The following is a 26,596-nucleotide window of genomic DNA, read 5'->3' on the forward strand; positions in this document are numbered from 1 at the left end:
TGGAGTGCCAAGAACCACATACTATATGGATTGGGCCAGGCAAAGGTTGGCCTGCTTGCTTCATCTATGTACATACATGGATGGAATGCAAATACTACTACATAGTCTCTTAGTAATGATCAAGAAGAGAAGAAAGTTGCCTAGGTGCTCCACGGCACCAAGTCTTTTTTCGTCCTCTTCCAAATGTTGATACGACATGATTATTCATAGTAGTAGTACCTGATATGAGTGGTGCGGCAACTCATGCGAGAGTCGCATGGTTTCACCACCTTGGTCAGTTCTTTGTAACCAACCGTATTTTTATCACAAGCTAGTGAAGATTAGGAATGTGCTGTAGTCCATACAAAGTAGAGCAGTAGGTAGTACTCCGTAGTTCCATCATTGGTAGGCAATGGCAAGAAGTTGCATGATCCCTGGTCCGAAAATATTACACGTCAATACCTCTAACAACGACTGCCTTGGTTCCAGTAACGCAAATTAAATGCCGCCTTTTTTTGCGGTAATGCGGCAGGCTCCAGCAATGATAACCAGGGGGGCCTTGGCCGGCAAACTGCCCGCCTCGGAAATGCTGGGGGAGTTATTATTCGGGCATTGACATCAAATCTCTGTCATTGAATGTCAGGTAAGGTACATGTAATTAATCCCGATGGGTCAGATTGGACAACGCTACGGATTACTACCGGGAACCAATACCTAGGTTCTTGGCATATGCATACTTGTAGTCTACATGTATACAGCATTCCTTGCTCATGATATCAGATGCTAGTTGTCGTTCGTATGTGAGCAGTCTCCTTATGTATGAGATATTTGATGCATTTATACACGCTTGCACAAGAGTAAACAGGGGTTTACGCGAAGATCTACACCGGTTGTAGCCCGTCGGAGCGGTCTCCGTGCTTCTGTAGCGTAACATTATCAACAATGGGGATAGCACAAGGGTATTGCCCGACTTCTTGTTGCTTTCTTTTTCTTCTGAGCATGCTTGGCATGTTTCACGTCCACTTTCAAAGTTTAGCCCCATACTACCTGCTTCAACTGTATCGCTAAGCCTCTGTCGATCGCTTTTAGCATCGACATCCTGTCTAGGCCCCGTGATGGAGCCGTGGATCCAGCCTCCCACCGGGCGAGAACAAAAGGCCATTTCCAAGGTATGGCGGGGATTTGAAAACTCGGTCATGGTAATGTAAGTACTGTAGGAACCAGGGAACCAGGGAACTGCATTTCTAGGATCTTGCTCCTTTTATCTGCTCCATCCAGAAATGATCGTCGTATATGCAGGGTATAGATGGGTCTGATGCAGGGCTACTGTACTTACATGCAGTGGTTCTGTTTCTACCAGGATCTATCACCAACAGCTATGACTAACACGACGGTACCAGTAGAATGTGCTCGAATACGGCTACAAGTGCGTATTAACGTTACGCAGACTAACCAGCTACAGTGTCATTTCTTTCCAATAGATTCTCACAAATTTAGTCTTCTGCAGGAACCAATCGCCATCCTTGAGCTTCCAAGTCTCGTAATAGTGTCCTCCACCAGTACCATGCACCCCTTTGTTGGCCTCTTTGGTACCGACCAGATAGGTTACGCCGAATATGGCCTTGATCTCGTCTGAAGCCACCAGCTCTAGCTCCGGATAGCCAGCAACATGCATCGTTTGGATTGAGTCGAAGATTCTGCTGAAATATGCCACCCAATCTGCCAATGAGGTCCAATGATAGTCGGTGTCATTGATGTTGACGATGTTATCATCCTCATCGACAGCTGTAAAGGCGAAGTCGGGTAACATGACCTTGTCGGCCAGGCCCCAGTCATTGGTGTCGGCGAGACGGCAGTATAGCGCCTTTTTGCGGGTAATGATTTCCGCGGCACCGGCTGGAAGGGCGAGAGCCATGGTTTGAAAGATGCCGGCTGGGTGGATATACAGAGAGTGTGGAGAACTGGTTAGACGAGGAAGAGACTCTCCGAGGACGCGACAGCAACGTATGGGATTACAAGTTGTTGCGTGAAAAGGCGAAATGATCTTCAAATGCAACCCGTCATCTGTGGATAGCTTGGAATGCTGCCCCTGAGAGATTTCGGGGGGCGGGTTGGGAGAAGTTTCTTTCAGAATACGGATGTACGGATATAGAGCTGGATATCGTTCTACTGTTATATGTTTGATTTCATGCTAGCGGAGAAGCTTGGCAAATGCAGCACACGGCCAACAACTCGTTCAGTAACCACACCAACACGCGTACGCATGAATTACAAGGCAATACTAGTATGCAATGCTCGTACGAGTATGTTCTACGCCGTGATCCTCCAGCAAACGCCACTCCTCTATTAACCCCGGCCCCTCGCATCGGCAGGGCGTACAGTAGAAGTACGTGTATTCGTAAACGCTTTAGCTCAATAAGCAGTATAGGACCAAACAAGCGTATGGATCCTCGTTGTCGTTCAGTAAGCGGGACCTCATATGAGCCAGCAAGGCCCATGTTAAAACTGGAGACCGTATGCGGAGCATCCTAGAAGAAGAATTCAGGGGTTTATAACACCCATGTTCACTTGAAAGCTCCAGGAGAATGTCGCGAGAAAGACCGACAACCGAGAAGACTGGTCAAACACGCTAATACACTCTCAAAAGCGCGGCAGAATGATAGCTTAGCCGTCTTAAGACGACGGAATGTCGTACAAGCCAATAGAGGTGTAACTTTCTGCGCTTGGGATTTAATCTCTACATGTAACGGCAGAATTTAAGCATTCAACAGTTCAATACCATGCGGTTTCTTTGTCTCCACGGGCGTGGGACCTCCAGCGAGGTATGTTGGCCGAGTCTTCACCTCTTGATACCTAGACATGGTCCTTGAGTTGACTACTGGCTGCTAACGTCTTTTGGTTAGATTTTCGAGCTGCAGACCGGTGAGGCTATTCCAAGACAAAAACTACTGAGAAACGTCTGTTAACGTATAATTGTCGACTGGCAGCGAGGCTCCGAGAAGAACTCAGTAGCCATGAGTTTGTCTTTATAGATGGTGTTGTGTCAACAGAGCCGAGCGAAGGTGAGGCCATCTACTCCCTACCCTGGACACCAAAGAAACAATCGGCATGAGAACACACACAAGTCCATCTTATCAATCTCCCCGACGTCCCTCCCCCCCTTATTCTGCATTTTCTAGTGCAAGTGCTAAAGACTAATTACGTATCGACTTCTCAGGGGCCGAAGCGGTTGCCGATGAATTCTTTGGCTGGTTCGACAAGCCCGTCAGCCAGGCCCAATCGCAAGAACTCCTCCTCGGCCTGGTGGAATTCATCGCCAACAACGGGCCATTCCAGGGGGTCATGGGCTTCTCAGAAGGCGGTATAGTCGCGGCAATGCTCCTCGCGGAAGACGCTAGACAGGGCTTTGCAGGTTTTCAATGCGGTATCCTTTTAAGCGCAGCGCCGCCATTGGATCCCGCCGGCATTTCTCAAGAGCCGGCGTCTCTCAGATGCCTCAACCCTGCCGTGGACGGGTCCGTGATCCGCGTCCCCACTGCTCATATCATTGGTTCCAACGAGCCGTTTGCCCGCTTGGTAGCGTTGTCGCCCCTGTCTGGCCTCTGGACCAGCAGCGGCATGGGGGATCCGGAGAAGCTGCACCAGTCGCTGTTTCAACTGTGCAGTGAAGAGCGGGAGCTGGTTTTCCATCAGCTAGGGCATGAGGTGCCCGGAGCGAAGTCGGCCGATGGGCTATCAGGGGCTCTTCGGGCCATTGAGCGTACTGTCGAGCGAGCACAGTTGGGATGAAGACACGTCGACGTCTAGGGAGAATCGCTCGAGGGCGAAAGAAGACATGTGATGACGTCCTTTTCCGCGGATGGCGTGATGATAGTAACATGAAGACTTGGGGGGACGAGTAAATGTCAGCACGGCATTTTATGTGCGTATTAGGAAGAGGATACGCTGTGAAGAGCATTACATTTCTACTTTGCAAAGCACATGTCTCATACCGAACAGTTTCTTACATTCTTCTTCTCTTACATTGCACGTGAAGCAAGAGTCCCTCCAAATGTGTACCTTCTCTCATTGGTACTCTGTATTTCCCCGAGGCCCTCCATGAACTCGGCAGACAACTGCCGCTCCAAGCTTTGGTCACTAGGAGAACAGCAGGTTGTAAATTTGGACCCAATCCTGATTCCCGTGTCGACGGGTCGGTGCCACCGGCGGGGAGACATCCTGAGCTAAACGTCCAAACGTCCCGGGGTAACCTTGCAAGCCGGCCCTACAGTCTTCCACACCGATGTTGCCGTTGCCAGGCTTGTTCAACCGCGGACCGCATCGTTCGCAGCCCACTCAGTACAGTACATACGATACGAAGCAATTGCAAACGTCCCGAGTCACCTCCTTGAATTGGACTGAAGTTGACGGGATCTTCACTCCTACTCGCCTTAGTCCCGGGCCATCTTCAACAATTGTCAGACTAACAGTTTGACGCTAGTCACTCACAGATGCAAATCTAGAGTATGGAAGGGGGGCGGTGGGCCGAGATATGGAGGGCCGATGCTACCTATCACTCAGGCGAGATTCCGTAAAATTGGTTCGGTATTTGAAATTCCGTATAGCAGGGTCGCGCGGTAACTCAATCAGGAGACTGGAAAAGAATTCAAGGGTTAGCAATTGGTTCTTCCGCTAAAATTGAGCCAGGTAGTCAGGGACGACCAGGCGTTGGTAGTTATTCAAACCAACTCGGTGTGATTCCAAATGGAACTTTGGGTAGGCGTATGAATTAAGAGATGACAAGCGTACTGATGGATTGTATGAGCATACGGGCCCACGTCTCTCTCTAGTTCATGTTGACTGGCCATACCCACGATCGCCGGAACGGTCCTTATTTTCGGATCAGACCGGCCAATGCGGCATATTTACTTGTAGTACCTAGTGGAATAGTGGTGGTGTTTCAGCTACACTCGCATTGGGCGATCTGGGAAGGATATTCGGTCTGGACTCCGCCATCCGCGGATTGATTCGTTACCAATCCATTGTCACAGTCTCACATTCTACCGTATCACCGGTCATAGCCCCCGTCAGGTCCATATCGTCTTTTTTTGTGGGACATTCGGTCCAGTTTTGCCAGCCACCCAAGAGGTTGGCCCCTAATGCTGGGACTTTACGATGTGATCGTGACTGTCCGGTTTGCTGGGACATTTTTGTCATCTTTATCTGCATGAATTTGATGACAGCTGGCCCAAGCAGCAGTCTGTGCGTTCTAAATTTATAAACTGTGCATGAAGCTCCAAGAGAGCCAGTATTTGGACACTACTGCAGGTCAACAGCCAACATCCTCTCACAGAACCTTAAACCAACACCAACAATATATAGTAACAACAACAAAATCCATGAACTAGTAGTGAGAGTAAACGAGCCCCGGTGAACAAACGAGTGATAGACTGACTGACCGTTTTACATACTAGTAGCAGACTACTCCAGACTCCCTGGTTGTAACCGAGAGACCCATCCGGCCCTCGTCTTCCATCTTCCCCGAAAACAGCAAGTACCTCTGCCAAGGAGGACTTTGTCAAGCTTGTAAGCGTCATTCGGGAGTCACTTTGCGCCGGCTGGGTCCAATAGGGGCTATTCCAGATTATCGCTTGATCCCGTAATAGCATATCTTGCGATATCTCGGTGAGATAGGAGGACCCTGAGAATGACTTCGTGTACTTAGCCTCCTGGGGATGTTTACAAAAAAATGGGACGCTCTCTTGAAGAAGACGGGCTCGCAAAGTAGAAAAAGGGCATCCAGTCCTGCCTTGAGTTCTCCAAAGCAAGCATTCCATACTGCTGCAGTCACTTATCCTCCTTTACTCCCACAAGACGAAACCGTGTTGCTCAACATATTGTTCTTTGTCACTGCCATTTGGTATATCCCGAATCCATTCTATCATCACCATCACTACTACACACCTACATCAATATCGTTATTGCAATGGCACAAACCACATCCCAAGTTCCTGACCAAGGAAACGGCGACATCGCCGTCGTCGGATACTCCTTTAGACTCCCACAAGATGTAAACGATGACTTGAGTTTCTGGGACATCTTGGAGAATCGTCAAAATCTGATGACCAGCTGGCCCGAGTCTCGCATGAATGCACAATCATTCTTGGACACAAAATCAGACAAGGTAAGAAGCTGATCCATGTTCTCTCGGGGCTTCCAGGCCTCACGCTGATATCTCGCTGACTTGGCTTGGCAATTGTACAGCCCTTCCCCAAGGGAGCACACTTCATCACAGAGGATATTGCTGGCTTTGACGCGCCTTTTTTCTCAGTAACAGCGAAGGAAGCTGCAGCAATGGATCCAATGCAAAGACTGACTCTGGAAGCTTCATATCGGGCTTTTGAGAAAGGTAAGAGGCACAAATCCCAAAAAGCGCCAACGGGATTCCTGTAGTGGGCAGCTGTGACGTTGTTTCGCCTTTGTACTCTCTTATTTCAGCCGCTCTACTTACTGCCTTTTGCCATATAATGTTCGTGACTACATGTCATACTAACCGTGACTCTCATAGCCGGATTTCCCACCGAAGCCCTAAAGGGATCACAGACTGCCGTCTTCCACGCCTCCATGTTGGAAGACTACGCGAGACTCACAGCAATGGATCCGGATAATGCAGAGCGGACAGCCATTACCGGCGGCACGGTCTCCTGTGTGATCCCCAACCGTGTCAGTTGGTATTTCGATCTGCGTGGACCGAGCGTTCACGTCAACACGGCTTGTTCCAGTAGTTTGGTAGCGGTGGATATGGCGTGTAAGACATTGCGTAGCGGCGATGCATCATGTGTGAGTCCCAACCTCCAATCCCTGCTCATGCCCAACCCCCCTGCCATGGAATGTTCGGAAGAAGGCTTCCACGAAAGAAATTTACTTGAAAAGGCAAAACGGCTAAGTCGTGTTTTTCCTGCATTTGATAGGCCCTTGTTACCGGAGCCAACCTGCTGCTGGACCCTGCCATTTTCCATCTGCTGTCGAGCCAGAATTTCCTTTCGCCGGACAGTCGCTGCTACAGCTTTGACCACCGCGCGAGTGGATATGCCAGGGGTGAAGGCATCATTGCCGTCGTACTCAAGCCAATCGCCGCGGCCGTTCGAGATGGTGACATGATCAGGGCCGTTATCCGCGCGACGGGCTCAAACCAGGATGGATACACTCCGATTTTGACGCAGCCGAGCCAGAACGCGCAACAGGAGCTTATTGAGCATGTCTACAAGCAAGCCAATCTGCCTCTCACCGACACGAGATATGTTGAGGCACATGGTAAGTTGGGCCTTGAAACGAAGACAAACAAAATACTGTAGAGGCCGCTGCTAACGCTTGATACAGGGACGGGGACTCCGGTGGGAGACCCGATTGAAGCAAGGGCTATAGGGAGAGTATTTCGAAAATACCGGTCTCAGAAAGAACCGCTGTACATGTAAGTCATTAATCTCCCACCCCTTTCAGTTTGTGACATTTGTTAGCTACTTGAATTCAAGGATGCTGTTATGCTAATGCGGTTCACTGAATAGCGGCTCCGTTAAATCAAATATTGGCCATCTTGAAGGTGCCAGTGGCTTGGCTGGTTTACTGAAAGTCGTTTGTGAGTCGTCATTTGTTTCATGCGAGACAGTCTGTCTACTTGATAACTGACATTGAGTGTCCAGTGAGCTTGGAGAGGGGCGTCATCCCCCCCAATGCGCTCTTTGAGAAGATCAACCCTGCTATAGACGCAGACTTCTGGCACATCTCGGTATGTTCGGACTCTGAGTGGTAATCCCATACACATTCAAGGTTTTCTAACTCGGCATGTAATTTCAGATCCCCACTGCGAGCGTCTTCTGGCCCAGCCAAGGCCTGCGCAGAGCCTCCGTCAACTCGTTTGGCTTCGGCGGCTCCAACACCCACGTCGTGCTTGATGATGCGCTGCATTACTTGCGCGAGAGAGATTTACCCGGCAATCACTGTACGGTTGCCATTTCTAAGAATGTAGTTGGTAAATTGGTATCGCCGCAATCGCCGATCATCGATGGTCCTCTTGAAGACTTTTCCGACTCTGAGCTCTCTGTTGATTCCGAGAAGACTGCACATACCACAACCGGACGTCTTCCAAAGCTGCTGGTGTGGTCTGCTGCAGACGAACAGGCGACCAAACGCTCTATACATGACTACGGGCTCTTCTATAATGAGAAAATCGTAGGCAATCGTACCAAGCTCGATCGCCTGGCTTACACATTGGCTGCTCGCCGGACACATATGCTCTGGAGAAGCTTCTCCATTATTGGGAATGAGCAAGATGGCACAACGGGCCTTGATACCGCGAAGCCCATGAGAAGCTCGGCAGATGCAACACTGGCGTTTGTGTTTACTGGACAGGGAGCCCAGTACACAGACATGGGATGGGACCTAGTGAAATATCCCGTTTTCTCGGATGCTCTCCAGAGGATTGATAAGATCTACGAGAGCCTTGGTTGCTCGTGGTCCATCTTTGGTAAGGAATCCATTTCCCAGCTTGGTAATCGACTCATGTAAATTGCTAACAAGCGAACTCTTTTGCGTCATAGATGAGTTACGATCAAGCAAGAACATCGATCTGCCACAATACAGCCAGCCCTTGTCTACAGCAGTTCAAATTGCCCTGTTGGAATTGCTGGCTAGTTTTGGTATTGCTCCCAAGGCTGTAGTCGGTCACTCCTCAGGAGAGATTGCCGCTGCGTAAGTGCAAACCCTTATATCTAGCCCTATTCTGTTCAAACCGGTTGATACTAATTCACTTTTCTATCTGTACAGCTATGCCATTGGTGCTTTATCTTTGGAATCTGCCTGCAAAGTCTCCTATTTCAGGGGCCAACTTGCAGGAAAGCTCAAGGCTGGCAATGCTTCATCTCCTGGTGCAATGATGTCCATCAATTTGACCGAGGCGAATGTTCCAGGATACCTTGCTGCAATTGGTGATGAAGTTAGCTCTGTCTGTGTAGCTTGCATTAACAGCCCTCTCAACTGCACATTGTCAGGTCCTGAAACGGCCATTGATGCCATCAAGACACAGGCTGACAAGGATGGGATCTTTGCTCAAAAGCTCAAAACTGGCGTCGCCTACCACTCGCCAGCAATGGAAGCCATTGCCGAAGAGTACATTACTAGGATGGGATCGCTAGAGGGTGCTTCTCGCCAGGACCTCAAGGTTGCCAGCGCTATTCCCATGGTGTCTTCCGTTTCAGGCAAAATCGTGCGCCCGGCTGCTCTGAAGACGGCTCAATATTGGGTCAACAACATGGTCTCCCCTGTTCGTTTTGTGGATGCTGTGCAACTACTCACCCAAGAGCCATCCAAAGTCAAGATTGGGCTGAGCAACATCACTGATCTGGTTGAGATTGGATCCCATCCTGCGTTGCGACGTGTAGCCCAAGATACTATCCGCCAAACTGGAAACAAGAAACAATCAATCCGGTACCATGCTGCTCTACAGCGATCGCACCCTCCTATCCAGACGACTCTGGAGCTTGTGGGACAGCTGTTCTGCTTAGGGCATAGTGTTTCCATCTCTGCTGTCAATCAAGGATCGGGTGTCGAGCCCAAGGAGTTGGCAAGGAAGCCTGCTTTCCTAGTTGATACTCCCGACTACCCGTTCGACAGATCTCAAAAGTACTGGGCCGAGTCTCGCATCAGTCGGGACTACAGGCTTCGAGGCAAGGTAAACGGCGATTTTCTCGGAGCCCGTGCATCGGACTGGAACCCTCTTGCTCCTCGCTGGAGGAATTTCCTGAGTGTCGAGTCCGTTCCATGGGCTGGTCACCACAAGATCAGTGACACAGCGCTCTATCCTGCAGCTGGTATGCTGGTCATGGCCATTGAGGCTGTCCAACAGATGGTCCCCAGTGATCGTGAAGTCTCAGGCTTCCTGGTCAAACAGGCTGATTTCATTAGTCCTATACTTGTGCAGGAGACGTGGGAGGATAGGACTGAAACCCAAGTTCACCTCCGCTCAATGGATGCGCAAAAGAACAACAACAAGGACGGCTCTCTGGGGTTCGAGATTGACATCTTCTCCTATACTCGTGAGAGTTGGGTCAAATGTTTCAGCGCCAGCATTCAAGTTGATTATAATGAGTCATCAAGTGAGCGCAGGCGGCTGAGAGACAGCAAGATTCAAAAGCAGTTCAGTCAAGCTGAAGAATCATGCGTCTGGCCGGTTGATTCCGCTGTCTTGTATCGCGATGCCGCAGATGTTGGTTTGCAATATGGCGACTGGTTCCAGCTCGTCCAAGATGCACGATGGGATGCAAAGACCACTGCTGTAGCTTCGGTCGACGTATCCAAGGATAGATACAAAACCAACAGTCTGGTGCACCCGGCTGTGCTTGATCAGGCTTTCCATGTATTGCGTGTCAGCTCTGGTCAGCAGTTTGCCGCCAACGTTCCCATTCGCCTTCTAGATGCCTGGTTTGCGTCTTCTCCAAAATGGCAGACTCCGGATACTGGTTCCATCCGATGGATCTCGACGTCTACTTCGGCTGTGGCTTTTGAAGATGCCCAGGGACATGGCGAGCGCGGAACTCTTGCTGCTCTTGCTGACGATGGTACAGTTCTCTGCACGATTGAGCAGGCCATCACTGCAGCTGTCTCAAACGAAACTGCATCGAAAGATAAGAAATTGCTGTACAGCACTGAGTGGAAGCCTCAAATTAGTTTGCTTGAGCCTCAGCAGCTGTCTCTTGTATGCAAAGCAGATCCATCTGAGAGAGACGAGACAGCCGTGGTCAGAAATCACGCCAAGATTTGCTCAGCTTTGGACCTCGTCTCCGTTCGCGTACTTCAGAGACTGGATCGTACCAAGATTCCCGACGCCCTGGCTCGTCACGTTGAGTGGATGGAGCATCACGTCAGCAACATGACCCCCGAAGATAGACTTCTTGGGGAAAACATTAGCGATGAAGACCTTGAAGCTCAGCTTGTCGAAGTCGAAGAGGTGTTACCAGCTTGGAAGCTGTACACCACTTGTGCGCGGAAGCTCCCCCAGATTCTCACGGGAGAGATTGACCCGCTTCAAGTCGTCTTCGAATCGGATCAAGCAGAAATCTTTTATGCTGACCTCTTCCAGAAGCTGTGCCAGGATGGCCGTCTGGGTACCATCTTAGATCTAGTCTCCCACGAGACTCCGGCACAACGAATTCTGGAAGTGGGTGCCGGTACTGGTGGTATGACTGGCCACGTCCTGTCTCTTCTGCAGCAGCGCGAGGAGCGAACCGGAGGTTCCAGCTTCGCTGAATACACTTACACTGACATATCCCCAATGTTCTTTGAGAGAGCTGGCGACAGATGGCCCCATCTCAAGGCCCAGGGTCGTTTGACCTTTAAGACGTTTAACCTGGACAAGCCTATTGAGGACCAAGGCTTCCAGACTGGATCCTACGATATTGTTGTTGCCGCTAGTGTGCTCCATGCAACTCCTTATCTGGAGGCAACGGTTCGCAACGTCCGCAGGGCTTTGAAGCCTGGAGGCCGCCTCATCCTTCTCGAGGTCATCAACCCTGATGATATCGCCACAAACTTTATGGCTGGTCTGGTGCCTGGCTGGTGGGTAGCTCGAGAGGAATGGAGACCTCACTCCGCAGCAGTCCCTGAGCATCTGTGGGATAAGTGCCTGCGAGACAACGGCTTTTCGGGCAACGATGTGGTTCTTCGGGATTACAAGAGCGATTCGTGCCACATTATGAGTATCCTCATCTCAACTGCGGTCGAAGAGCCCAAGTTGGCCCCTGAAATCAATTCCGGGAAGCTCATCATTGTTGTCGATGAGCAAAAGTCTTACCGACAAACTCGGCTTGCTGAGCTTGTGCAGAAGGAGTTGGATCCCGAAAGCACCAAGGCTTTGAGCATTTGTGCTTTCTCCCTCGATGAGCTTTCGCAGTCTCTAAGGGACGTAACTCCAGACGACGTTGTTGTCTGTATCGCTGAAGTCCATAACCAACCCCTGCTCTCTAAGCTTAGCGAAGAAAGCTTCAAGTGCCTCCAGTATCTTGTAGGCAACACTACCAAGCTTCTGTGGGCAACTGCCAGTGCAATTGATAGCGAGGATTATGCCAGCTACGGTATAATGCAAGGCTTCTTCCGCGCTATTCGAGACGAGCAGGCTGATAGTCACATCATTTCGCTTTCCATAGAAGGCAAGGTGGACTCTCTCAAGACGGCACAGCTTATTGCAAAGACGTTCCGCGCTAGCTTTGAATCCCCGTCGTCCAAGGAGCTCGAATACATTGTGAGAGACGGACTTTTGATGACCGGGAGAGCAGTTGAAGATGTGTCCGGAAACGACAAACTTGCTTCTTTGTCATCTCGCCAGTTGCAACATAAAGCATGGTATGACGGACCTGCTCTACAGCTCTCTATCGGAACCCATGGTGCTCTGGACACGCTGCGATTTGTGCGTGACACAAAGCATGAGGTTGAATTGGGCCCGAATGAGGTGGAGGTCGACGCCAGAGCTTGGGGCCTTGGCCAACAGGATCTCCAAACTGTCATGGACCGCCAGGATTTCCACAAAGGCCTTCAACTGGGAGCCGAATGTGCTGGTATTGTTACTCGTGTTGGACGTGACTGTGATGCCTCTATCAAAATCGGCGATCGTGTCTGCATGGTGACGCCCGGGTGCATGCGACAGTATCCCCGAGGAAACGAAAAGACCGTCTACAAGATTCCAGAAGCAATGTCGTACGAGGTGGCCACATCCATGCTCGTCCCATCCATGACGGCCTATCACGCCTTGATCAACGTTGGTCGTTTAGAGAGAGAGGAAAAGGTCATCATTCACAAAGCTGCCAGTGTTGTGGGACAGGCTGCTGTGCGTATTGCCCAGATGCAAGGTGCCGAAATCATTGCTACCTTCTCAACCCCCTTGGAGCGAGAGACTCTCACCAAGACCATGGGTCTATCCGAGGACCACGTTTTGGACAGTGCCAGAAGTGATTTTGCTCAAGCCGTGATGCAGTTGACTGGCGAGTACGGTGTGGACGTTGTTTTCAATCAGCTTGCCGGCGAGGACGTAGTCCAGGCCTCTTACGAGTGCCTGGCCGCTGGCGGGCGATTCCTCGATATCAGTCGCCATACTCGTGATACCAATAGCGCTCTTTCTATTAGCACCTTTGACAGAAACACCAGCTTCTCTGTCATTGATGTGCTTGACTTGAAACCCAGAACAATTGGTACGCTCATGAAGAAATCGATAGAGCTCATGGAGCAAGGGCACATTCAGTCCCCGAAGCTTCAATGTTTCAGTGCGTCGGAAGTTGAAGGGGCTTTCCAACAACTTCAGAACAGTGATATCTCTGGACGTGTCATCATCAAGCCGCAAGCTGATGATGTAGTCCCGGTAAGTAGACACCCTTTACAAGTTGAAGAAGCATCCAGCATACTAACAATGGCCAAATAGAAATTCATTCAAGAGCAGCAGTCATGGAAGTTTGACGCAAACGCGTCCTACATAATTGCTGGAGGATCCGGAGGCCTCGGTCGAGCCATCGCAAAGTGGATGGTTGACCATGGCGCAAAGAATCTCATCATCCCATCTCGATCGGGAGCTGCGTCCAAGGCTGCCCAAGAAGTGGTAGAAGAGCTGACAGCTCGGGGCGTCAAGATCGTGACGCCTAAATGCGACGTGGCATCCGAAGCAGATCTTTCCGATGCGCTGGATGAATGTTGCCGTACCATGCCACCCGTCAAGGGCTGTATCAACGCGGCCATGGTTCTCCAAGATGCCGTCTTCCAGAGCAGCATGACTTTTGAGCAGTGGAACTTGACCATGCGCTCCAAGGTCCAAACGTCTTGGAATCTGCACCGCTTCCTGCCCAAGGATCTGGATTTCTTCATCATGCTCTCTTCCATTGCCGGCGTCATTGGCCAGATGGCCAGTGCCAACTACTCCGCAGGATGCACATACCAAGATGCTCTCGTGAAATACCGTCTCGCACAGGGACAGACTGCGCTTTCTGTTGATATCGGTTGGATGCGTAACGTCGGCATCGTTGCCGAGAACAGCGCGTATCAACGACAGCGTCAATCCCTCGAGGATATGAAGCAGATTGAGGATACCGAGTTGCTCAGCGTCTTGGCCATGTACTGCGATCCAGACTCTGCGCTCTCCCAGACCGTGGCTCAGGCCAACGGCCAGGTCCTCCTGGGATTGAACACTCCCGCTGATCTCCTGGTGAAAGGCCGCAGCCCTCCACAGCTGATGGACCGCCCTCTGTTTGCCCCCTTCTCCTTCGTCGCCGACTCTGGCGCTGCAGCCGCCAATGGCGCAAACAGCAACGGGGAAGCGGCAGCGGGAGTTCGGTTCAAACAGACCTCGGACTCGGGAGAGCGCGGCGACATTGTACTCCGCGCCCTGGCAGCCAGATTGGCGCGTGCCATGTCCATCTCGTCCGATGATGTCGAGTCTAACAAGACGCTGTCACACTATGGTGTTGATTCTCTCATGTCTGTTGATTTGAGAAACTGGCTTGGACGTGAATTTGGGGCGACACTTTCTGTTTTTGAAATCATGGGCGGCTCTTCTATTGCGAAGATTGTGGATTTGGTGGTTGAGCGAAGCGTGGCTGGTGAAAAATAAGAGTTGGATGACGTGCATATAGATGCTAGCAGTTGTTGATTTATAGACCGTGATGGAATACCAAAGACACTTGACACCGAATTATATCAAAATTATCTTTTTTTTCTTCTTCTCTATATTACATACCTATATATATATCAATGGTTACAGAGACTTCTCAACCTCCATGGCTTCCCGGATGCCCTCCTCAATGGCCGTCACGCGAGCCTGCTCCAAGCGCTTAAGCGGCCGACGAGGGTATCCTCCATATCCGTAGAAGCTCTGGATCGCCTGCTTCGTGCCGGCAATGGCAGCCTTTGTCAAGGGCCAGTCACCACGGCTAAGAATCTTTTGCAGCCTCTCGGCCTCCTCCTTGTTGCCCTCGGCATACGAGTTCCAGACCTTGACACACAGCTTGGGCATGACGTTGGCACCGCCGGCGATGATGCCGCTACCGCCGCTGACCAGCGTCTGCAAAGTGAAATCGCACATGCCGCCAAAAGCCATGTATCCCGAGCCCTCCTGGAAGGGCGTCTTGGCGTCGGTGCCGAGAGCAACCCGTGTGAGCTTTCCGGTGTTGCCGCAGGTGAACTTGGTGCCGGTGATGTTCTTGTGCTGGGCCAGCTTGATGAGCAGGTCGCTGTCCATGTCGACTCCGGACACAGCACCGGGGTAGTTGTACAGGATGATGGGGATGGGGCTTTCGTCGGCAACGGCAATGAAGTAGTTATAGATGGACTCCTCGTCGGTCTGGGCGCGGTAGTATGACGGAGGCAGAATCAGAGCGCCCTCGGCTCCGGCCCCGGCTGCGAGCTTGCACAGCTCAATGGTGCCTCTGACGCTGCCCTCGGTGGCTCCAAACAGGACGGGTGTTGACTGGAAGCCGGCGGCATCGAGAGCTTCTCTTGAAGCCTTGACGACGGCAATCTTCTCTTCTCTCGTGCAGTGGACGGCTTCACCGTTGGAGCCCATGATGACCAGACCAGCGAGGCCGGCCTTGACGAGTCGCTCGGCGTGCTTCTTGATGGTGGGAATGTCGAGATCTTCGGTGACGGGGTCAAAGAAGGTCATGGTAGGGGCGTAGATGCCGCATGGCAGCGATCGAGCAGGGGCCGCCATTGTGAGGTTGGGATGTGTGTGGTGAGACTTTTGGTGAGGGTATCAAAGGAAGAACACAGGTGGAATGAAGAGGAGGATGAGGATGAGCAACGCGGAGAGGGAAAGGATGGAGAAACACCAGACGTTACTATGGAGGAGACAAGGAGACGAGGAGGGACGAGATTATTGGATCTGTATTCCTAAAAGGATGGATCCAATCTTTATAAACCAATACAAGCACCGGTTTCGTGTTCGGGCACAAAGAATAGCCGTCTATAGCCACATCCATTGATGACACTCTCATGCTCATGGGCACATGTTTTGTTTCGGAGGGGCAGCCACCGAAGGGGTCCGATATCCATCCTGTAGCTCGGCCGACGGACCCCGACTCCAAGAGCTGCGATCCGAAGACGGCGGTGGGATGGGTGAGATTTAGTGAGCTGGAGCCGTGGCGAGCGGCAGCATTGGGTCAATATTGCAACGGCTCTTGGTAGTGGATATATAAGGCAACTTGTTCCGGTCGAGTCGATGGAGATGCTGGGGGAGAAGATACATGTACAATGGAAGATGGCGGCATGGCGGAGATGCTTTGTCTGATTGGTGGATATTTCAAATTTGGGCATTTCCCACCATTCACAGGATCAGATGGAAGAGGCCAAACCCGCTCCGCCGTACCTGTATGTACTTGGTTAGTTTGATCCATCCGTCGGTAGTACGGCTATATATTTTTGTTGTAGTTCTTGGAGATGTCCAAGCATGTCCGTCGGGTTTATTCAGGCCGATTTTAGGAGGTTGGACGGCTGACTGACAGTAATAAAGTGATGGACAAACAGTTCAGGCAGCGGGATATTAGAAAGGGTGCCTTTGGCTACTTGTTTAGGTGCTGACTTGATTTCAATGCATTGCACTGATCTGTATCCTAGACCCCTTTCCCCCAAGACATTGCGGGGTTGTGAAATGCAGCGCGGGGTAGTGAATCCCGAGACCTTTAGTAGATGGAGATGCTTCACTTGTATAAGTCAAGCATGGATCAAGATGATGCTTCAGACAAGCACAAGCCCCAACCCCTGACAGCAAAAGCTATACTAGTAGTATTCCACCTTGCATCATGTACATGCATCCATTATAAGGTCACAATGTAGGCAATTAAATCACACATGTTTTGAAACCAAGCAAATCCCACGAAAAATGAGGGTCCAAAGAGAGCAACTGAAATGCTGCTCCACGGCCATTATTTATCCCTCCAATTGCTTGCTGCCCCGCCAATGCCCCTCAATTCCTCCGTCAGCATGTCACCAACTCGGAAGCTGGCATGAGAAACGCGACTCGGCAAGGCTGTAGATGATCTCTTCTTCTTTTCTTTTCGAGTCTTTAAAATCTCGATGCTGTGATATTCTTCTTCTCTTTTCGTTTCAATCTTCAAAACCCTTCCCGTCTCCATCTCACCAAAAGGATACCCACCCCCCCTTCGCATTCATCGAGACGTTTTGAAGACGCACTCAACTCACTCACTCACTCACTCACTCACAATGGCGACTCCTCTCAACGTGTTGATGGTGAGTCCCGGCTAGAAGTTGATTGATCGCAAAATCATGCCTCTGTACTGAGTGACTAACCATTACATCCAGATCGGTACCGGCGAGTACACCACCGGCTTCGTTGGCGGCGGCGCCTCGGGATCCGACAAGAAGGTGGGCGTTGTCGGCCTCACCCTCTTCGACCTGCGACGACGAGGCAAAGTCGGCCAGCTGGGCATGGTCGGCGTCAATGGCACCAAGTTTCCCGCTATCCGTACGTACCTACAAGCTCATTCAAAGATTTGCTCCCCGGGCCAAAAGCTGAGACTGACTGACTGACTTGTGAACTCTCGCCCGCGTTGTAGGAGAGCACCTCACCAAGAACATCACCCAAGTCTACAACAACCTGGACACGTCGTTCGACTCGTTCCCCGCCAACGACAAGGTCGATGCCGACGCCTACAAGGCCGCCATTGACCTCCTCAAGCCCGGCGACGCCATCACCATCTTCACCCCCGACCCTACCCACTTCCCCATTGCGCTGTACGCCATCGAGCGCGGCATCCACGTCCTCATCACCAAGCCCGCGGTGAAGCTGCTGGAGCACCACCTGGAGCTGGCCCAAAAGGCCCGCGAAAAGGGCGTCTACGTCTTCATCGAGCACCACAAGCGCTTCGACCCGGCCTACTCAGACGCCCGCTTCAAGGCGCAGACGCTGGGCGACTGGAACTACTTTTACTCGTACATGTCGCAGCCCAAGTCGCAGCTCGAGACGTTCAAGTCGTGGGCCGGCAAGGAGTCCGACATCTCCTACTACCTCAACAGCCACCACGTCGACATCTGCGACTCCATGGTCCAGCAGCGCGGCTACCTGCCCACCAAGGTCTCGGCCACCTCGTCCAAGGGCGTCGCCACCAGCCTGGGCTGCGTCGACGAGACCGAGGACACAATCTCCCTGCTCGTCACCTGGGAGCGCAAGGACGAGCCCAACAAGCGCGCCATCGCCGTCTACACCTCCTCGTGGACGGCGCCCCAGCGGGCCGGCATCCACACCAACCAGTACTTCCACTACCTGGCCAGGGAGGGCGAGATCCGCGTCGACCAGGCCCACCGAGGCTACGACGTCGCCGACGACCGCGCCGGCCAGCTGCAGTGGTTCAACCCCTTCTACATGCGCTACGCCCCCGACGAGGACGGCAACTTCAACGGCCAGACGGGCTACGGCTACATCTCCATTGAGAAGTTTGTCGACGGCTGCCGCGCCGTCAACGAGGGTAGGGCCACGCCGGCTGACCTGGACGCCAAGGGTCTGCCTACTCTGAACAACACGATTGCGACGACGGCCATTCTGGAGGCTGGACGGCGGAGTATCGATGAGGGCCGTGAGATTAAGATTGTGGTTGAGAATGGCCAGTGGAAGCTGGTGTAGAGGCATGCGTTTGTATGCCCAACCAAAATAATGACTAGATGAAATGAACGTTTAAAAAAAAAAAAAGTAAAATAAAGATTTTAAATGATGCAAAAGTCATCTTCTTCGCTGTATCTGAATACTGCCGTGCTTTTTCGTCGCCAAATACACGATTCATAGCGCAAGGTGGGTACATGTACACATGAAGATGCTAAGAAAAAATCATGAACCCACCACTAACTGTAGTAGCACAGCAAACTGTGTATACAAAAAACTCAACATCAAACTCACAATACTTTTCTTCTATCCAACCTTGTTTTTGTCTACATCCCGCCCTTCACTCAACAAAGGAACCAAATAAATCAATAAATCAATAAATCAATAAACAAACACGAAATGCCTTCAGACGACCTCTTCTCCAACCAGCCCTCCATCTCCAGCCTCCTCACCCAGCTCCGCCGCAGCACTCTCACGCCTCACAATCGCCTCAATTCCATCCACGCCGACGCCGCCTTTGTCGCCCAAGTGGCCTCTTCATTCGCCACCTTTTCTTCTGATCCAGCTTCCAGCCCACAGAAGCGCAAGAGGAAAAAGAGGCCGCTGGTGGCGAATGAGCGATGTGGTAGCTGGTATATCCCGCCGGACAGGAAAGACGGCAGTGCGTATTTCAAGAGCACGGATGGACATGAGCGGGCGTGGAAGTTTAGCACGAGGAGACTGAATCTGCATCTAATCCACATGATTGAGGAGAATGACGGGTATGTTGCTTTCTCTTTTTCCAACTCTCAAGCCGCTGTCATGCTAACATCAATGTCAAAAGAATCATCATCGTAGACTCTACTCGCCGCGGCAAACGCAAGTTCCCCCACCAACCCCCTGAGAAATCTCTCTCTCTCATCTCTTTCATGATTAAACTCGTACATCAATCATACTAACTCTTCAAACCCAGGCATGCCCGACGCCCTCTCAACCACCATCCCCATCTGGTGCACCGTTCTCAACATGGCCCTCCTCCCAAACAACCCCCTTTCTTCCAACCTCTTCCTCCCCCCTTACCTCCCCGCATCCACACACTCTCAAATCACTGCCCTCATACCCACGTTCCTCTCTTCTCTCAAAGAACTCAACCTCACCCTCCCGACATCTCTCACAAAACCTCTTCGTTCCCTCTGGATCACACAGGACTCCTCTCTCCCTCCTCCCCCGGACTCAGATGACTCAGATGAAGACCAAGACCAAGACCAAGGGGTCATATTTCAGGAATACCGTCCCGTCATCTGCTGTACAGCCAGTAGACGAGTCGTCGGTAGCGAGGTCGACCAAGGGGGGTACATCCAAGGCGCCGGCGACGACACCGAGAACTGGGCTCTGGGCCTCACCCCAGACGTCTTCTGGGCCAACGCCACAACCTTTCTCTCCGCCGCAGAAGCCGACATCCCAGACCTCATCATCAAACTAGTGGAAGAAGCCAACGCACAGCGCCAGTCCGCCCCCTCCGGCGACGCGAATCCCACTACCCTCCCTCGAAAGCAACTCACGCCACATCTCTCCGTCCGTGCCCTATCGCCACTCGATCTCTCATCACCAACACCCTCTCCATCACAACAACAACAACAACCAAATGAATGCCTCATCCTCCTCACCGAAACACCCACCCCAAAAGAAACATGGCTCCTCTCCCCAACGCTCCTCCGCGTCGGCCTCGGCAAACACAAAACCGCCAGCCGCAACCTCCGCCTGGCCCTCACCGAAATATGCTCCTTCGCAACTCGCTTCCTCCAGAACCACCGGCAAAATAACGCACCGGATGTATCAAACAACGCCGAACAGCCTCAAATCATCGTTGCTTGCGACTCGGACAGGGACCTCTCCGTAGGCGTCGCCTTGGCGCTTTCATGCCATCTCTTCGACGGCGAGGGCCGGTTCCGCGTGCCTGACGATCAGGTGGCGTTTACCAAGACGTTGGTCAAGATGAGGCTCGGAGCCATCATGACGGTGTATCCGGAGGCGAATCCGAGCAGAAGCACCCTCCAAAGCGTGAACAGCTTTCTGATGGATTGGAGGAATTAGCAAGGGGGTTGATTTATAGCAAACATCCGTATAATTGGAATACATGACATACATCACACGGATATAACAAATATTCGGTTTATATTTCAAGAAGCGTCAATTCGTTCCATCATATCTAATCATATCTAGCCTGTCATGCTGGTTGTCTCTGTCTTAGTCTCCTGTATGAACCAAGCCAACAAGCCAAAAAAAAGAACCCAAATTCCAAGGGCAAACCCATAATGCAAGAATAAACAAACACAAGAACAAAGCCGAGTTCTAATTAAACCTCGCCCTTCTCAATCTTGGCCAAAGCAGCCGGGAACTCGCTCCAATCACGCATAATCACCACGGCGCCCGCATCCCGCAACACGCCCTCCATCTCGTCCTTCTTGTCATCGGCATACGGACCAACATACCCAATGGTCTTGATGCCCGCCCTCGTAGCACTCAATGTACCACTCTTGCTGTCCTCGACCGCCACGCTCTCGCCAGCCGCCTTGCCCAGCACCTTGAGCGCATGCAAGTAAATAGCAGGGTCCGGCTTGCTCGTCGGCTTCTCCAGCGACGTCGCGGCGGAAAACACCACGTCTCCGGGGAAATACTTGTCCTGGCCGACCTTTTCAATGGAGGCGCGCACCCGCCTGAGCGCCGACGACGACACCACGGCCAGCTGGTACTTGCCGCTCGTCTCCAGCGCGGCGAGCTGCTCGTCGACGCCGACGCAGGGCCTCAGCGCGGCCTTGAGCTTGGCGATGACGGCGTCCTCCTCGGCGAGCACGTACTTTTCGAGGTCGTCGGGCGCAATGTCGATGCCGTGCGTCTTCTGCAGCGTCGTGAGCATGCCGCGGAAGTTTTGGCCGACGAACTCCTGGATGAGCGTCTCGCCCGTGAACTTGACGTGGACGTTGCGCTCGGCGCAGATTTGGTTGATGAGGTCTGCGCAGGCCTCGAAGGCGAGCTCCTCGGAGAGGACGAGGGTGTTGTCGCAGTCGAAGAGGATGGCTTTGATCTGAGAAACGAGAGGTTAGCTGCGGCGGAAACGAGGGATTGGGTAGAATCTGGAGGAGAGTTTGGCTTACTTGAGGCATCTTGATGAAATGGGTCTGGTGTTATTATATCCAAGAGAAGCTAGAGGGAGAAGCAGAAGAAAAGGAAGAAGAAGAAGAAGAATAGAGTACAATGAAGCGTTTACAGGTCAAATGTATGAAGAAAAGAAAGAAAGAAAGAAGAAAAGGGAAGAAGGAAACAACGAGAGAACTCGGGAACGGCTTCAAGTATTATAAGGCACGAAAGATGACCCAAAAGTAAGCCAGGCCAGGCCAATTAAGCTCTCCACATGGGCAGGGCCGCTTAAAACAGGTCCAGGTACAAGTACGCACAAAGAAAAGCCGTTGCAATTACCTCATGTGAAACCCCCCCGAGTCACAAAAAAAAAAGGTGCATCCAGACGTGTCAAAACACATTGCAGCCAAGTGGATATCGCATGGGAAATCTTGTTTATGGATTTCCAGCGTCAGCCCCGTCTCACCAAGAAGAGGCCAGCCAGATGCACAATTGAATCATCATTACTTGGGGTTTCTTTCACATGCCAAAACAAGCAACTCAGCCCATTTACAGTAATAAGCACCTTCAATACCTCCCCTACTGCTACTATTCCCTCCCAACTCTCAACCTCCCATCCCAACATTCATCCAAAACAATTCAATCAAATCCTCTCCCCCCCAATCACCACTCACCAATTAATTCCCAGCCTTGCTTCGTTTCCTATTTCCCGTTCTTTACCCCCCCCCCCCCCCCCCCCCATCCGCGGGTCATCAGTGTCGTCATCGCCCCTCCTTGAACCCATGTTAGCTGCCCCTCCAATTCCCCCATGCTAAAAATGATTCGTCGCTCCGTACTATATGGATTAACCACCCAGGCAGGCTCATGTTGTCACTTTTTATTCCCGACATCATAAACGCGCATCATGTTGTATCAATGCTCCCAATGTTAAACGCGCATCATGTTAGTATCAATGCTGCTGATAGTAAACGCGCTGAGCCAATGAATCAAAGACGTCTCTAGTCAAATTCGCTTCGCTGGAATTCTCGTCATGCTTCTTGGCTGCTCGTGACCACGTCTTGGAACGCGACCTGGAGACGGCGCCTCGGGTGGCTGAGACTGAGACTGAGACTGAGACTGAGACACAGCATGCACTCGTAAGGGCTCTTGAACAGCTCCAACGCCAAAGTCATCACAGGCAGTTATGAACGAGAGTATGCACTCGGCAGCATTAATGCATATACAAAGGCTCTATCATCAAAAGAGCTGCTGAATTCCGATAGCTAGTAACTACAAGTGTAGAGTATTCAACCGCTAGGTACCTCAGGTAAGACGCAATCATTGGTGCCAAGAGCAATGTAATTCTTTTTAACCGCTATCAATCAAGTGTTGTGTCGCTACATCGACCAACTTCAACATAATGTATAAATCTCCCGCAATTCCTCAATCACAAAGACCTGGATGCTATCGTCTCACTCATGCCAACACCAAGGAAAAAGAAGAAGAAAACAAATCCCCCGCGTGCCTTGAAACTCTGCCAGAAATTCATCCCTAAAACGCCTCTACTCCTTGTCAATTCCTCTTGACATTACAAAGGTGGCCAAAGAAAAACACAGAGAGAAGAAGAAAACACGCCAACTCATCATTGTTGCCATCCGCGGCATGTATGCTTGACAGACTGGACTGTGCCTGACTGCGCGGACATTTTCATTCCCAGCCTTCTCAAAAGCATCGTGCGACTTGGTTTCTCTGAGGTCCTGTTCATGTCCCGCATACCAAGCCCTCTGTCGTTATGTGTGGTAATTTCTTTTTCCCTTTTTTTCTTTTTTTAAATTGTTTCAAGCTTTGCTGCAAGGAAGCGCCCGTAGATTGTCTAATTCCAATCTTACAGAATTTCCTTTAGCTGCGCCTTTTGCTCTGGCGTCAAGCTCGATGGAAAGTTGACCCTGTAGCGGACAATGAAATCGCCTCGTTGCCCGGGCTTCTTTGTCATGGGCATGCCCAGTCCAGGGTACCGATCTTCGCTTCCGGGTTGCGTTGGGCCGCCCTTGTCTATGCTGATCTGCTTGCCGTCGATTGTAGCGACTACCCGCTTCCACCCAGTCAAAGCCTCCTTGAGGTCCAAGGTGACGGTGTGCACAATGTCGTTGTCCTCTCGCTTGAACAAGGGATGCTCTTTCTGCACAGTTGGTTAGCATTCAAAGGACGATCAGATAGTAGGGAGGTGGGTTCTACAAGGGAATCGCTTGACTTACCTCTTCGACAATAAAGTGCAAATCTTGTCTACCGCCTTCCACCTGGTCGCCAACTCCATTAAACTTGATTTTGGACCCCTTCTTGAGCCCTGGCTTGATGGGTACCTCCAAGATCTGATCCGTTTGCACGCGCTTGCCTGATTCATCGAATGTCTTGCGCTTAATCTTCATCTTCTTCGTCGTTCCATTGTACAGCTCCTCGAGAGTGAGAGCCAACGGCCGCTCAACGGTGGTAATCTCGGGCGTCGGCTCGCGGTTCCTCTGCGGTGGCTCAGCGAAGCCGGACCTTGTCCTTGTCCGACCTGACCGCGGACCGCCCGCACCGCCAAAGGAAGAAAAGAAGTTGAAATCATCGTCGTCGTGGCCGGCGCCGCCGCCGTGCATTCCTCCGCTGCGCTGAAACTCTGCAAACAGATCTTCGGGGTTCATGAAATTGTACCCCTTGGTGCCGCCTGTACTGAAATGGAACGTTCTAGCATTACCACCTCCTCCACCCGGCATGCCTCCGAAATCGAAGCCGCCGAAGCCTCCAGGCATGCCGCCTGCTCCCGCGTACGCATTGGGACCTGGACCGCCCTCGGGTGGAGGGGCACCACCCCGCAGCAGGAACTCGAGGCCATACTGGTCGTAGATCTTGCGCTTCTCCGGGTCGGACAGTATTTCGTAGGCTTGCGAGCACTCTTTGAACTTTTCCGAGGCGTTGGGGTTGTCCTTGTTCTTGTCAGGGTGCCACTTCAAAGCAGCTTTTCTGTTGCACGCATTGTGGTTAGCCTCTCCATTTCGTTTTTTTTTTTTTAAATTTTTATTTTGGCATGGGTTTCGAATTGGCTGGTTGGGCGGCAAGCTGTGTGGGGGAGGCAGCATGCGAATCGTCGTCGTTGGCCAATTGCCACCCGCCAGCTAGCTTTACCCAAGTATGACGACAAAGGGTGCGAGTGAAAAGCCGGGCGCGAGAGGAGAGAAGGAAATCAACGAGCGAAATAGCTGGTGACATACCTGTATGCTTTTTTAATCTCGTCTTGCGACGTCTCGGGCTTGATACCCAAGGTATCGTAGAGCTTGGTCTCCTTGACCATGGTGACGAATTCGGCGTGCGTGCTCTCTAGCAGTGGTGGGGGCCAGCGGCAGCTGCTGCCACGGCAGATTCACAGTATCTGATGCGACGAATCGACTGTAAGACGAGAGCCTCACGAGACGTAACGCTGGTGTAATGCTGGTGCTGAGAATCGTGGATGTAAAGCAGGCAGCAAATGATGATGTCGCAGTCGAGAGGTCGAATTGTAGAGGGAGAGATGGTGAAAGGTATGGAAGGAAGATGAAAAAGAAGAGAAAAGAAAGAAAGATCGGTCAAGGGATTTCTGGCAATATGGAGGGGAAACTGGGAGAGAAGTGAGAGCGTGAGCGTGAGAGCAAGCCTCGCCGCTACTAATATTCAGGCCTGGTCAGGTTACCACAGCACAAAGGTGAGCCGGTTTGTGGGGCTGCCTTTTTTTGCTGGGACCTTGTAGAAGCTTCCCGCTACTCTAACCGGCTATGACGCACGAGGAGCTGGGGGGGAATGAATCAACATGGAACAGACAGGCAACGGGTTTGATTTGATCGGCACGGCCAGGGCAGACAAAGGCCTGGTTGCTGAGTTGGTTTGATTTGATGCTAGGCGGCCAATTGTGAAGAATGGCCGTGGTGATGGTTGAGCAGGTACCTACTATAGTAGAGGCTGCAGCAGCGAAGGGGTCTGTCTGGTGCTATATAAGCTCACTGTGCTGTGCTGGTACGATAACGTCTGCAGCAGACCAACCTCTAGCAGTCGATATGTCTTGGTACCTTAGTACGAGTATGTAGGGACTAACATGTCGTATGCACACGTCGGACCAATAACCATATCAAAGCAAGTAAAGAAAAAGAGGGGGTTTGTCATGTACGATGAATGTGAATGTGAATGTGAATGTGGTGCGGTGCGATGCGGTGCGGAAACGCTGCAGCTGCAGATGCTGCATCAACCTACGGCAGGCCAACGCACACACAACAGGTGCTAATGCCAGATGCTGGAGCCGAAACAGCGAGTTGCGAGAAAGAAGGAGGAAAACAAGGGGTCCAGGAGAGAAGAGGAAGAGAGAGAGAGAGAGAGAGAGAGATGGCATAGGTAGTCTAGGTATGTATTTTGATCTGATACATTAGTAGGTACGAAGCGCGGTGATATTTACCGGCAGCAGGTGACTTTGTTCAGGTCCGGGGTTGGGCAGCTGATGCTCTCTTTTTTCTGTCATGCCATGACATGATGGGCTACAACAAGATGCCGAGCCTCTTCCTCTTTTCCTTCTTTTTACTTGTCTTTTTGCCACAGATATGATCTATCCCTTTGTTGAACCCCCTCATGTATCATCTTGTCTCTCCCCAAGTACAGACTGCATCCATCCATCCATCCATCCATTCACATCAACACACCTTCATCCTCACTCCCGCCAACAACAAAAACGTCCAACCCAAATCATGTCAACCACCCGCCAGCCCCACGCTGCAGGGATCCAAATCACGCCCAACTACTCCGTAAACATCCATGGATGGGCCCTAAACAGCTCGCTGGCAGCACTAAGCTCCAGTCGGCAATGACCTCCAGTCCATCAAACCGCTCGCTGATGCGCTGTGC

General features: G+C 51.6%; 8 protein-coding genes across 8 annotated transcripts; 4 read left to right on the plus strand and 4 right to left on the minus strand.

The window, feature by feature from the left end:
• Positions 1–1,435: 1,435 nt before the first annotated feature.
• On the minus strand, positions 1,436–1,894 carry Triagg1_7937 (uncharacterized protein; the record flags this gene model as incomplete). Its single annotated transcript, XM_062902727.1, has 1 exon — positions 1,436–1,894. One exon carries the CDS (start codon positions 1,892–1,894, stop codon positions 1,436–1,438), a length of 459 nt encoding a protein of 152 aa, XP_062753017.1.
• Positions 1,895–2,759: 865 nt separating this feature from the next.
• Triagg1_7938 (uncharacterized protein) lies at positions 2,760–3,768 on the plus strand (the record flags this gene model as incomplete). The annotated part of the gene is made up of 4 exons (XM_062902729.1): positions 2,760–2,801; positions 2,883–2,901; positions 2,967–3,041; positions 3,197–3,768. 4 exons carry the CDS (start codon positions 2,760–2,762, stop codon positions 3,766–3,768), a joined length of 708 nt encoding a protein of 235 aa, XP_062753018.1.
• A 2,176-nt stretch (positions 3,769–5,944) lies between these two features.
• Triagg1_7939 (uncharacterized protein) lies at positions 5,945–14,599 on the plus strand (the record flags this gene model as incomplete). Its single annotated transcript, XM_062902730.1, has 11 exons — positions 5,945–6,142; positions 6,223–6,367; positions 6,527–6,798; positions 6,930–7,272; positions 7,339–7,429; positions 7,524–7,594; positions 7,659–7,744; positions 7,813–8,482; positions 8,556–8,706; positions 8,782–13,360; positions 13,421–14,599. The coding sequence occupies 11 exons, from the start codon at positions 5,945–5,947 to the stop codon at positions 14,597–14,599; spliced, it is 7,785 nt and encodes a 2,594-aa protein (XP_062753019.1).
• A 144-nt stretch (positions 14,600–14,743) lies between these two features.
• On the minus strand, positions 14,744–15,697 carry Triagg1_7940 (uncharacterized protein; the record flags this gene model as incomplete). Its single annotated transcript, XM_062902731.1, has 1 exon — positions 14,744–15,697. The coding sequence occupies one exon, from the start codon at positions 15,695–15,697 to the stop codon at positions 14,744–14,746; it is 954 nt and encodes a 317-aa protein (XP_062753020.1).
• A 1,508-nt stretch (positions 15,698–17,205) lies between these two features.
• Positions 17,206–18,622, plus strand: Triagg1_7941 (uncharacterized protein; the record flags this gene model as incomplete). Its single annotated transcript, XM_062902732.1, has 3 exons — positions 17,206–17,232; positions 17,305–17,467; positions 17,559–18,622. The coding sequence occupies 3 exons, from the start codon at positions 17,206–17,208 to the stop codon at positions 18,620–18,622; spliced, it is 1,254 nt and encodes a 417-aa protein (XP_062753021.1).
• A 375-nt stretch (positions 18,623–18,997) lies between these two features.
• On the plus strand, positions 18,998–20,671 carry Triagg1_7942 (uncharacterized protein; the record flags this gene model as incomplete). Its single annotated transcript, XM_062902733.1, has 2 exons — positions 18,998–19,259; positions 19,551–20,671. The coding sequence occupies 2 exons, from the start codon at positions 18,998–19,000 to the stop codon at positions 20,669–20,671; spliced, it is 1,383 nt and encodes a 460-aa protein (XP_062753022.1).
• A 262-nt stretch (positions 20,672–20,933) lies between these two features.
• Triagg1_7943 (uncharacterized protein) lies at positions 20,934–21,741 on the minus strand (the record flags this gene model as incomplete). The annotated part of the gene is made up of 2 exons (XM_062902734.1): positions 20,934–21,662; positions 21,733–21,741. 2 exons carry the CDS (start codon positions 21,739–21,741, stop codon positions 20,934–20,936), a joined length of 738 nt encoding a protein of 245 aa, XP_062753023.1.
• A 1,838-nt stretch (positions 21,742–23,579) lies between these two features.
• On the minus strand, positions 23,580–25,025 carry Triagg1_7944 (uncharacterized protein; the record flags this gene model as incomplete). The annotated part of the gene is made up of 3 exons (XM_062902735.1): positions 23,580–23,873; positions 23,950–24,697; positions 24,946–25,025. The coding sequence occupies 3 exons, from the start codon at positions 25,023–25,025 to the stop codon at positions 23,580–23,582; spliced, it is 1,122 nt and encodes a 373-aa protein (XP_062753024.1).
• Between the last annotated feature and the right edge of the window lie 1,571 nt (positions 25,026–26,596).

This window comes from Trichoderma aggressivum (assembly GCF_033847375.1).
Source record: "Trichoderma aggressivum f. europaeum strain CBS 100526 chromosome Unknown scaffold_037, whole genome shotgun sequence".
NCBI classification, from domain to species: domain Eukaryota; kingdom Fungi; phylum Ascomycota; class Sordariomycetes; order Hypocreales; family Hypocreaceae; genus Trichoderma; species Trichoderma aggressivum.